Consider the following 12749-nt stretch of genomic DNA (forward strand, 5'->3'; position numbering starts at 1 on the left):
CCCTACAATTCTCTCCTGATATGTGTTATATCTAGCTTATCTAAGATTCTATTAAAATCCTTTACTTCTTTCTCATTTATGTGTTCATTAGATTTATCTAATTCTTAGATGGAGAAGGTTAACATCCTCCACTATTATAATATTGCTATCTATTTACATCTGTAATTCATTTTTGTCCTTTACAATTGTCCTTTACAAGTCTAGATGCCTCTGGTGCATCTAGGTTTAGTATTGATATTGCTTCATTGCCTATGGTACTTCTTATCGTAATGTAGTTTCCCTGTTTATCTTGTTTGATGAAAGCTATTTTGGCTTGAACTGTGTCTGGGATCATGATTGCCACCCCTGCTTTTTTTTTTTTACCTCAGCTGAAGCATAATAAATTCTATTACAAATCTTTATTTTAACTTTGTGTGTATTTCTCATTTTTAAATGTGTTTTTTTGCAAATAGTATATTTTCAGATTCTGATTTTTAATCCATTCTACTGTTTCTGTTTTCTGTAATTCCACCCCATTCACATAACTATTTATATATTTCCCTCCATCCTATTTTTCCTCACTAGTATCATTCTCACCCGCTCTTTTTACCCCTCACCCCTCACACATCTGATTTACTTCTAACCACTATCCTAATTCTCATCATTCTAATTATCTGTCCCTTAGTCTTTCCCCTACCCTTCTACTTCTTGATCTATACATGGCTTTTTCTTTTTTTGTTAATTTATTTTAATTTATCAACAATCATTTCCATAAGCTTTTGAGTTTTAAATTTTTCTCCTCCTCCCTGCCAACTACCCTCCCTAAGATGATGCACAATCTGATATAGGCTGTACATATACATTCCTATTAAACATAGTTTCACATTGGTGATTTTGTAAGGAAGAATTAGAACCAATAGGAGGAAGCACAAGAAAGAGAAAACAAAACAAAACAGAAGAAAAAAAATAAGAAATAGTATGCTTCAATCTGCATTCAAACTCCATAGTTCTTTGTTTGTATGTGGATAGCATTTTCCATCATGAGACCTTTGGAGATATCTTAGATCCTTGCATTCCTATGAAGGGCTAAGTGTATCACTGTTAGTCGTTGCAGCACACGGCTGTTACTGTGTACAACGTTCTCCTGGTTCTCCTCTCTTCACTCAGCATCAGTCGATGCAAGTCTTTCCAGATGTTTCTGAAGTCCTCCTGTTCATCACTTCGTATAGTAAAATAGTATTCCATTACATTCATACACCACAACTTGTTCAGCCATTCCGCAATTGATGGGCGTCTTCTCAATTTCCAATTCTTTGCCACCACAAAAAGAGCTGCTTCTGTACATCCTTCCAAAAGTCCCTGACTTGCCCTATCCCCTCATCCTCCCATTTCTTTTTAAGTTTAGAAGACTTTTATAGACTTCTAGATGTATATGTTATTCTCTCTTTAATCTAGCTCTCATGAGAATAAGGTTACAGCACTACCAGGCTCCACCCCAACCTGCTTCTAATTCATGCTTCATTTGTATGAGATAATTGCTCCATTTTACCTACCCCATCCACTTTTATTTTTTAGAACCCTCACACCATATTCAACTCAACCCCAGACTTTCTATGTATGCTCTTTCAAACTACACAAGTACAAAGTACCCAAAGATAATATTCCTAATAGCAAAGATAACATTTTTTCATATAAGAAATAAATAGTTTGGCCTTATTGAGTCTTTTATAAGGGGTCTTTAATGTTTGCCTTATGTTTGTCCTGGATCTTACATGGCAAATTTTCCATTGAGTTCTGGTCTTTTTGTCTCAAATACCTGAACATCATTTAGTTCACTTAATGTGTATTTTTTTCCTATTGAGGATAAACCACAGCTTTGCTTGTATACCTTGTGTGCAAACCCAGCTCATTTGTTCTTTGCAATATGATTTTCCAAGCCCTTCAGCCTTTTAATATAGAAGCTGCTAAGTCATGTGCTATCTTGACTGTACCTCCACAGATTTAAAATTGTTTTTCTTTTCTTGTTGCATGTTGTATTTTCTTCTTAACCTGGGAGTTTGAAAACTTGGCTGTGATATTCCTGTGAGTTTTCTTCTTGGGATTTCTTTCAGATGGTGACTGATGGATCTTCACAGTTTCTCTTTTACCTTCTCCTTCCAGATCTTAAGGGCTATTTTTCATAATAATGTCTCATAATAGTGTATCTAGACTCCTTTTTAAAATCATAACTTTGAGGTATTCCAACAATTCTTGTATTGTCTCTCCTTGATCTGTTCTCCAAATGAGTTGTTTTTTTATTGGGATCTTTCACGTTCTCTTCTTTTTCATTCTTTTGATTTTGTTTTATTATTTTTTGATGTCTTATGATGTAATTAGCTTTTTCTTGCCCAATTCTAGTTTTTAAGGTGTTATTGTATTCCTTAAATTTTTAAATATCATTTTCTAATTGGTGGACTTTTGTTTCATAATTTTCTTGAATAGTTCTTATTTTTTTTTCTTAAATTAAAATTCTGTTTCTTATAATTTTGCACGTTTTTAGGGGAGGAAGCAACATTAATTTTCAATTAGTGCTTCGCTTTTAATCTTTGGCCTTATGCGAGTAGAGGTGGAATAATGGGATTATTGGTTTAAAGAGGTGAACTTTTAAGTCACTTGCCTCATTTCCCTCAAAAATTTATATCTAGTATATTTAGAAGCATTCCCAGTTCCAGAAATTGCATTTGTGTGCTTGTCTTACATAACACTTATAGTGTGGAATGTTCCTATACTTTGGTACCCTTGTCAATTTGCTGAGTATAAGATGAAAGCTCAGAATTGTCTGAATTTATATTTCTTTTTACCATTAATGATTTGGAAGATGTTTTTATGTGGCAATTTATAGTTTGCAATTCTTCCTTTAAAAACATTTTGTTTATATCCCTTGACCACTAATCAATACAGAAATGTGCATTGGTTTAAGATAGTTGGTTCAGTTCTCTATATATTCTGGATACCAGACTCAATGAGGACATTTGCTATAACCCTCCCTCTTACCCCAACTTGAGAATTACTCTTCTTATTCCATTTATGTTGAATTTTTTAAGAAAAGTTTTTGAATTTGATGCAAACATGATTTAAATGTGTTTTTGAAGATCAATTCTTTTTGGTTTTGCTTAGAATTCGAACTTTGTTCATAGTTGTGAAAGACCCCTCCTCCCATTATCCTCTAATTTCTTGATTATGTGACCTTTTTATTCATGTTGCATATGCATTTTGAATTAATATTATGATATAGTTTAAGTCATTGATCTAATTCTAATTTATGCTCATTTCTTTCCATTTTCCTTAGCACTTCTCAACTAGAGAGTCCTTTCTGAAATGGTCTCTTGAGATATGAGAGAGTAGCAAAAGACTTGTGAATTTGGGTGTCAATGGTGATCAGCATGAAAGGGCTGACTATTGGATAAAACAAGGAAAGCAGGACTGTGAAATGTGGCCCCCAGTGTCTGGTTTCTCTAGCAGAAGCTGTATAAATGATGAAAGGTGAACTGGCTGAGTTAAAGCAGAGAAAGGTTATGGCCAGCATTATGATGGCTTTGGCGGCGCTAGTCTCAGGGGAGGCTCTGGAGGAGAGACTGATGCTGTGAATGTGCTGGACTTGCTGGCTGTGTCTGTGCAGGACAGACACCATGTAGCCACTGGAGCCAATCATGAGACCCACAAACACAGCATCAACAACTGTCTCACAAATTAAAATTTTCATAATGCTTGTGGCTTGCAAGTCAAAAGAAATTTGCCCAATCCTCCATCGCGCATTACTGCTGTTCCCTACACTGCTATAATTCATAGGTGCAGCAACATCAAGAAGAAGACTGAAAATCCAGCTCAGGCTACAGCAGGAAGGAATACACTTTTGGGCTCTTGTTTTAACCTCTGCCCACTTAATGCTGCTGGGACTGATGGTGATGGCCTGGAAGACACTGAGGAGACAGGTGTTGCAAAGAGAAAGACTCTGGGTCACTCTTATGAAGTAATTTAAGATTTTACCCATTGTCTCATCTAGGAAAGAATTCCATCCCCAAGTGTTTATTATTATAGTAATGCCCCTTAAAAGAATCATCAAGACATGGGCAAAGGCCAAATTGCTGATTATTAGGCTTATCAGTTTTTTCCTGTGACCAGTGAGGTACTTAAGGCCATGTAGATAAAGAAGGGTCATGTTCCCCAGGATTCCAAACGAAAGCATAGTGAAGTAGACAATGCCTAGGCCTTCTTTAATGGAGCTCATTCCTTGACGCTTTTGGAGAGCTTTGCTGTCAGATCTAAAGTCACCTGTGGAGAAACACAGGGGAATGTGATTTTTCCATTGCGAGTATTTGTGAAACATATATTTGTAGTATCAACTCACAAATATTTATCAATCCTGTACTGAACATGCAAGTAACATACCTTTCCCTGTTGTCTCCAAATCATGCCACTGCTCTTTGGTCATGATCATCACCTCCTTCCCACCAGTACCTTGGACTTCACCTGGGATCATCAGCTGTGATAGGTGAGCTTTTGCCTTATCTTTCCAGGGCCCCTGTCTCCAGGTCACTTCCTTTCCATTGCTTCACCAGGTACATTTCCCAGCACCCATTTCTGTAGTCTTCAATTTTTTTCTTCTTCCTTTAGAATGTAAGCTCCTTGAGGGCAAAGACTGTCATGGTTGCTTCTATTCTTATCACTAGTGTTCAGTTCCTGAAATGTAGCAAGGGCATTTTGGTGGTGTTTTATATAATTAGAATTTGATGTTAATGAATGAAGGGTGAAGGTGAAAGCTTGGGTCACCTTCACTTTTTAAGGTATTGGATTTTATTGTTTGATGTAAAAAAAAAATTAAGTTCTTAAAGAGGGGTGTGTGTGTGTGTGTGTGTGTGTGTGTGTGTGTGTGTGTACTAGAGTAATACCTTCAGGCAGGAATTAGATTCCCTTGGAGAAAGGGTTGGGCAAGATTACTTAACTACCTATGTCTCTACTCTAATCATGTGCCTACACATTTCCACAATGTTTTCCACAAGCCATATGGAATTTCACATTTTTTATAGTTAATGGATGCATTGCACATAACGGTTGTGCCTGAGATGAAGAGTATATGGAAGCAGGGAAAGGAACAGGCAGTTTAAGTATTCAATAATCTTCATGTGAACTGCACCAAAGAACTGAACATTTTCATACAGGTACATACACATACATGTACATACACATACAATTAGAAATACTTTAAACAAGGAAATTGGTAGGTTTGGGGCAAAGAAGAGGGAGGCAGAAATAGGAGGACAGGTTTTTCAGAGAGTGTTCATAAATTAACTCCATCATTGGAAGCAGTGGACTCTTACAAATGGATTAAAGAAAAAAAAAAGAAAGAAAAAAAATCTGTGATGGGGTGTGATAGGGAAGAAAAGGGCAGTGAAGCAGAAAAAGATTGTGTCATTTATAGATCATATATCTGAGTGCTTTTTACCATGGTCTCTGTAAAGAGGGGAGGAAGAGAAAAAAACTAATAGGGGCAAAAGGGCAGGATGAAAGGAAATATAAAGTTCACATATATAACTGTGAAAACATGTGGGAAGAACTCACCCAGTGAATGGAAGAGGAGAGTAGAATATTTTACAAAGGTGATTCCAACAATATATTATTTAAAAGAAACACCTTTGACTCATAAAAATCATGTAGAGATAAAATGGAAATCTGGAAAAAATTTATTATGCTTGTAATAAACATATAAAAGCAATGTAGCAATCATGATTTCAGAAAAGGCTATGGTAAATTTGAGATGATTAAAGGAGATAAGCATGGAAAAATATGTTTAATGATAACAGAAAAATAAATATCAAAGACATAGCACATTAATTAAACATGTATGATATACATTAATCATATAAGTACTTTTGCATATAGAATCATATATGGATATACAAATCTACATGTGTAATATATATTTATATGTGTATAAATATATGCATGTATACACATAGAAAGACAAACACCAATCATCATAGTACTTAAAATACTTAAAGGGCAAATCAATAAAATTGTAGGGAGAAATAGCCAATGAAATTCACATTTGATGACCTCACTTCTGAGAGATATAAGAACAGATTCAAATTTATAAGAATTAGGGCCCTTCTTGAATGGATAAATTGTAAAAGGACATGAACAAATTGTTCTCAAAGGAAGCAATATAAATTATCTATCTATCTATCTATCTATCTATCTATCTATCTATCTTTGTTATAATGTGTAAATCTTAAATAAGTAGTGAATCACAAATTAAAACAATACTTATGTTCCACATTATGTTAATCACTTTGGCAATGAGTTCAAAATAGAAAGATGACAGATATTGGAAGACCTGAGGGAAAATGGGACATATTAATGGAGCTATGAAGTGGTGTTTGGAAAGCATTTTGGAAAAATACCTTCTCTATCACCAAACTGTCGTGTCTTTTGGCACATAAGTATACCTAATAAACCTATACCACCAGGCATCAAAGTAAGCAGAAAAGGACCTGTGTATATAAAACTTTTATAGCATCTGTTTTTATAGTGGGAAAGAACTAGAACCTAAGGGGTTCCTTATAAATTGGGGAATTACTGAACAAAATTATGGTGTATGGATGTAGTAGAAAACCATTGTGTTATATGACATGATGAAAGGTATGGCTTCAGAGAAACCTTGGAAGATTTATATGATGCTGGGTGAGCAGAACCAGAAGATAAATTCATACAATAATAACATTATAACATAAAAACCTGGGAATTTAAGAACTCTGATCGTTGTAAGGATCAATTGTGATTGTAGAGGACTGACGATGGAGTAGAAAAGAGGTGACTGAATCTCAATGTAGAATTACGCAGACATTTTTGTTCATGGACAACATAGGAATTTGTTGTACTTTATTATGCCTCTTTGTTACAAATATTGTTTCTGTTTATTTAATGGGGTGTGTAGGACATCATTGAAAATTAAAGTTAAAATGTAGTTGTGAACCTCAGTGTACTCTTTTCAAATTCATAGAAATCTAACCAAAAGATAAATAGCAAAAGTTAAGGAAATGAACAGAACTCTAGGAAATTTAGGGACAAGAAATCTCGTAATTATTGAATGGAAGAATTAAGAGGTAAGTATTTTTCTTAGTTATTCATGGCACCATTACAAAAGAAACCAAAGTCTTGGACATAAAGGTCTCATAAAAACAACAGCTAGCATTTGTACAATAATAATATCAATTAACTAATAATAATGCAGCATGCCCAAGCACTGTAAGAATTGCAAAGCATGTTACATAAGTTATATTATTTGATCACTCTGAAAATCTGGCATGTGTATGTTATTACCGTTCTCTCTTCAAAGTCCCTTCATTGAATAAAATTCTACTGCATTGTGGTCAGGTATGATGGTTTTCTAATTCTCTGCTTCTACATTTGATGTGTCAGCTTAGTGGTACAGTGGGTAAATCACTGACCTGTAGTCAGACTTTTGAGTTCACATCCTGCCTCAGACACTCCAGATGAATCACCCTACAGAAATCATTTAATCTCTGTCCATCTCAATTTTCTCATCTGTAAATGGGGATAGTATAATAACATAATATGGAAATAGAGATAACAACATAAGCATTCCAGAGTTTTATAGTGATCACATAATATAACTTATGCAACATCGTTCCTGACTTTTGCTGAGGAAAGCATGTAAAGAGAAAAGTTTCCCTTATGGACTGCTTAGGTGCATCCCTTAATCACATCCCACATGTTTTGGGATGGCTCATTGTTATAAAATACTTTAAGGACAATTTCTGTTTGTGTAATTTCTTCTTTAATCTACCAATTCCTTAGCATGAAAATATCTAGCTCATCTGATAAGAGTAAAAGATCAAAATATTGGAAACAAAAATTGAGCCAGGACTTATGCAGCATATGAAAAAAATCCAGAAAATCATCAGCATTTCTATATGTTTTGATAATCAATAAAATACCTATTGTTTCTAAGAGCTACTTGGACATCTACCAAGAAGTGCATAGGAATTAAATGAATATAATTATAAAATGCTGTTTATGAAAGTAAAAACAGGCCTTAAAATTGGAGAATTATCACTCATGATAAGGCTGAGAATATTATAAAAATAACACACCCTAAAATAATTTAATTCTTCAGCAACATGCCAGTCAAATTTCCAGAGGATTATTTAATCTTCCTGAATGTGGAAGAAAAAAAGGTTAAGAATCTCAAGAGAACTAATGAAAAAACCTGGGAAAGCTGTGGGCCTTGCAGTATAGATCTCAAACTATACCATAAAGCACTACTGATTGCAATGATGTGGTATGGTGAAAAAAAAATTGAGGGGAAAATCAATGGATAGAGTGCTCATACAGGAATCAGGAAGACCTGAGTTCAAATCCAGCTTCAGACACTAGCTGTATGACCCTGGATAAGTCACTTAACTAAATTTCTTTCAATTTCCTCATCTATCAAATGAGTTGGAGAAGGAAATGTCAAATGAGTCCAGTACCTTTGTCAAGAAAATCCTAAATGGTTTCACAAAATGTTGGAGCAGACTGAAATGACTGAACAACAACAAATGAATGGAACCCATAGTTTACAGCAGAGAGAAGGAAGCTGACTTTGTAGCCTAGAATTTGATAAAAGTATGTATCCCAACTACTGAAGTAAGGACTCATTTGATAAAAACTGTTGGAAAATCTGAAAGTAGTCTGGCAGATGTTAGATATAGACTAGCGTCTTATTGCTAGTGGGTCTACCCACCTCAAGCCTTTCCCCTCTCCAATCCATTCTCCCTTTAGCCACTGCAGTGATTTTCTTAAAGTATGGGGTAGATCATGTCACTCCACCTACTCAATAAATCCCAGTGGCTCTCTATCACCTTCAGGATCAAAAGCAAAATGATCTTTTTGTTGTTCAAAGCCCTTTAAAACCTAACTCCCTCTTACCTTTTCAGTCTTCTTACACCTTACTCCCCACCATGTACTGATTTAGTGTCCCTGGCCTCTTGAGTTTTCCAGACCCTCTCTTGGCTTCCAGCACTTTCTGTGGCTGTCCCCCATACTTGGAGCTCTCCCTCCTCTGTTGTGACTACTGACCTCCCTGGCTTCCTTTAAGTCCCAACTAGAATCCCACCTTCTACAAATAGCCTTCCTCAATGTCTCTTAATTCTAGTGCCTTTCCTCTGTTAATTATTTCCTGTTTATCCTGTATGTTGATTGATTTGAATGCATTTATTTGCATATTCTCTTTCCTGTTAGATTATAAACTTCCTGAAGGGAAGGACTCTTTTTGCCTCCTTTTCTATCTCCATCACTAAGCATAGTGCCTGGTACATAGTAGGAGTTTAATAAATGATTATTGAATAAATGATAGAATCACAACTAGGTCTTATCCTCCTTTGCTTTTTTCACATATTTGTTTTGAATCAGACTAATTTATTCACATGCCCTTAATATAAGTTGTATAATCCCTTTCTAGTTTTTAAAAACACAAGAAGTAATATCCCAATAATGGCTGTTGTTTGCCCCCTGGTACCCTCCCTTTCAGCCGTTATGGTAGAGAGACTCTGACTCTTTCCTGAAAAAAAAGATTGTCCTCTACCTGATTTTCCAATTACCTTCAATGCTCATATAGGATATGGAGGACCTCTTTATCCACATCTCTTCAGGCTTAGAAATTTGTTGTATTTTTTGATTTTCACAGAATAAATATTAATTGGGTACAGTCATGAGCTACTAGGCTGTATTTCTATAGGAGTAGGAGAGCACTGTATTAGGAATCAGGAAGAATTGAATTCAAATCCTTTTTTAATACTCCTGAAAGAACCTGGCCAAGTCACCATAGTCTCTCAGCCCCTGTTTCCTCCTCTGTAAAATGGGGATAATAATAGCACTCACTTCACAGAGCTGTTGTGAGGACAAAATGAGATAATATATGTAAAGCCCTTTGTAAACCTTAAAAAACAAAAGAAATTCAGCTTCATCATCATCATCATTATCATCACCATCATCAATCTTTGTTCCTTGACCAACACCCAGAGCTCTGTACTCAAAAGGGGCTAAATAAGCAGATTCATAACTAAAAATCCTGTTGCCCAGGGCAAACATCACAGAAGGTGTTCTGGGAAGGCAAATCCTTGCAGTCAACTTTTAAAGGCAAATCAGTCTGAGCCCGTTTAATGAAAAGGTGAGGCTCTGGAAGATGACTTGGACCTCAGAACACAAAGACCCATGCTGAGTGAGACTCTGTGGTACCAATCCTGGATATGGTGTGGGGATAAAGTGAAATTGTTTCAGGGGACAGGTTGCGGACTCCTTAGTAGTTCTTGTGGGGGAAGGAAATGCCTCCACTGGTACTCTCGTATTGTACATAGATATTTTTGCCTCCTAGGTTTGGAGAGGTAATGTCGTCTGTCAGATTGAGGACTCGCTTGGGGTTAGTTCACCCTCAGTTCAAGCCCTGCTTGTGATGTGGGACTCTGGGAGAGTCAGTGAGTCTCTCAGCAAACTCCAAGTTGCTGGAGGATGGCTGATCTGAATTGGGAGAGGTTATTTCTACACTGAGAGCCTCCTGAGCCTTTGAAATCACAGGCTCACATCAATAAAACTAGGAATGAAGCATACCTTATTTCTGTGAAGGAAAGCACTAGCAGTGTGATCTGCATGTTCTAAATCACAGCATCTTGGGACACTGCCCCTTCCACCCTGTCTTTGTTACACTTCTATGAACAAACTGTTTCTTCAGGAATTCTATAGGTGACCTCCCTAAAGGCAGAGTAATGGTTAGAGTGTGGGAGTTGGTGTAAAGGAGACTTGAATTGAAATGTGGCTTCAGACATTGATTGGCTGTGTGACCCTGGGCAAGTCACCTGACCTCTGCCTTCCTAGGTTGCATCATCTGTAAAACAAGGAAAATAATAGCACCTATGTCTCTATTGATCTGAAGACCAAGTGAGGTAACAGCTGTAGAGTACTTAGCACTGTGCCCAGTACATAGGTGAGGCTTGATAAATATCTCTTTCCTCATTCCCTTTCTTCTTGTGTTGGAAGATGGCTATTCAAGTGAGTTTAAAATTAAGAAGAAATCCTGCCCAGGCTTATCACCAAATCCCCAAACACACTGAAACAAAAGAGAACGAGATTTTCAGAGATGAGATTTTTTCCCTACAAGGCTTCTAAATTATTATTATGTGAACCAATCAGCTTAGTCTTATTCAGTAAATGTGTCCATATGTTCTGGCTGTGAAGGTCGGCTAGATCATTTTGACATGTAGGTTTGTCCCCCCAGAAGCTGCCAGTTCTGAACAGGGAGAATCTGGTAGATGTGGTGGGATCAATCTGTTTGATGCTCAAGGAACAGAGGAAAAACCAAAGAAAACAGAGCAAAACCCCAAACTCTAGTCTTTCCTCTGTTAGGAGAATGATCCGTCCTTGGAATCTAAAGTCAGTTTTTTTTACAGTGAGGAAATTGAGGCCCAGGGTGTTAAAGCGACTTGCTCAGAATTTGGAGACAAACCTTTAGTCCCAGGTTCTCTTACCTGAAATGAAGTGCTCTTCCCATTAGACCAGGATGCACGGACAGCCACTGCCTGGACAGACAGGGAGGCAGACAGACAGAAAGAAAGCATGCTTTCTCCTCTTTATAAAGAGAACTGTGTAGACTGGAAGAAGAATTACAGTACTACTCCCTGACTGAAGGTGAAATATTTGGGATCTAGGGAGGGTCCTGAACAAGGATAGAGAGGAAAACAGAAGGGAGATATGGAGGAGACATCTATGAAGCCTCAAAGGCCCTGGATCCACAGCAAACTGGCAGGATCTGAGTGCCACACTGGCATAGGGCAGCTGCTGGGAAAGGAAGTGTGTACTAGCACTCTCTGTTTCTGAGGTTAAATCCTCTTAGCATCTCTCACCTGAGTGTTTTCTGCTGCCAGGGCTTGGGACAGAACTGCAGAAATCTGTGCACATATGTGTATGTGGGGGGCATATCTGTAGTTATAGGGACAGCAGAGCCTGAGCTCATTTCCCCCAAGAGCTATTATTATTATTACCATGCATGGGCTGGAAAAGGAACACTTGACAGAGCAGGGAATTTGAGATGTGTCTGAAGAAGAAACAAACTCTTGCCTCAGGTGACTGTCTCTGTCAACAGTAACTTTTGATGAATGGCCATCTCCAAGGGGCCATTTGGGAAGAACTGAAAAGAGATTTTTCTTTGGCATGTTGAGAGAAGTGAAAGTTGGAATCTGTTAGGGTCATGAGAAGAGTGTGATGTTAATCATTTAACAGACAGTGCTGTGGAAAAAAGAGTACTCTGGACAGACTTTTAAATTTCATCTGCATTCTTAACATTTTCTCCATCACCTTCTTAACTAAACAAGAAGACAATACATCAAACCTTGATTTGTAGAATTTTCCAATTTCTGAGGTGTAAATGATGACATTCTAAGTTTAATAATCAGCTTTCCTGAGCTGGCTTCAGCAAACCCCTACTAAGGCAGATCTAAGCTGGGATGCTTGTGATATGGTGAATGAAGGGCCCTTTGCCGGTATTCTGGGGCTTCTGGTGAGCTCTCCTGTAGGAATTCCTGACTGTCCATCTTGTAAAAGCCAGTTAGGTTTCTTTATTGTACCACTTTGTGCATCCAGGATTGACTCCCTTCCTATGGAAAAAATGTTGGGGACAATAATTTATATTTCTAACTAAATTTAAAATTCTCTTAGTGACAGTATGTTGGGACGGGATC

General features: G+C 37.0%; 1 protein-coding gene across 1 annotated transcript; it reads right to left on the reverse strand.

The window, feature by feature from the left end:
- Positions 1 to 3313: 3313 nt before the first annotated feature.
- On the reverse strand, positions 3314 to 4246 carry LOC110223972 (vomeronasal type-1 receptor 1-like). Its single transcript, XM_021009752.2, has one exon. The coding sequence runs from the start codon at positions 4244 to 4246 to the stop codon at positions 3314 to 3316; it is 933 nt and encodes a 310-aa protein (XP_020865411.2).
- Between the last annotated feature and the right edge of the window lie 8503 nt (positions 4247 to 12749).

This window comes from Phascolarctos cinereus, unplaced genomic scaffold (assembly GCF_003287225.1).
Source record: "Phascolarctos cinereus isolate Bilbo 61053 unplaced genomic scaffold, phaCin_HiC Scaffold_9;HRSCAF=440, whole genome shotgun sequence".
Classification (NCBI taxonomy): Eukaryota; Metazoa; Chordata; class Mammalia; order Diprotodontia; family Phascolarctidae; genus Phascolarctos; species Phascolarctos cinereus.

Excerpts from the sequence above, each read along its gene's own strand:
- LOC110223972 (XM_021009752.2), bottom strand. The coding sequence starts at position 4,246 with ATGAGCTCCATTAAAGAAGGCCTAGGCATTGTCTACTTCACTATGCTT.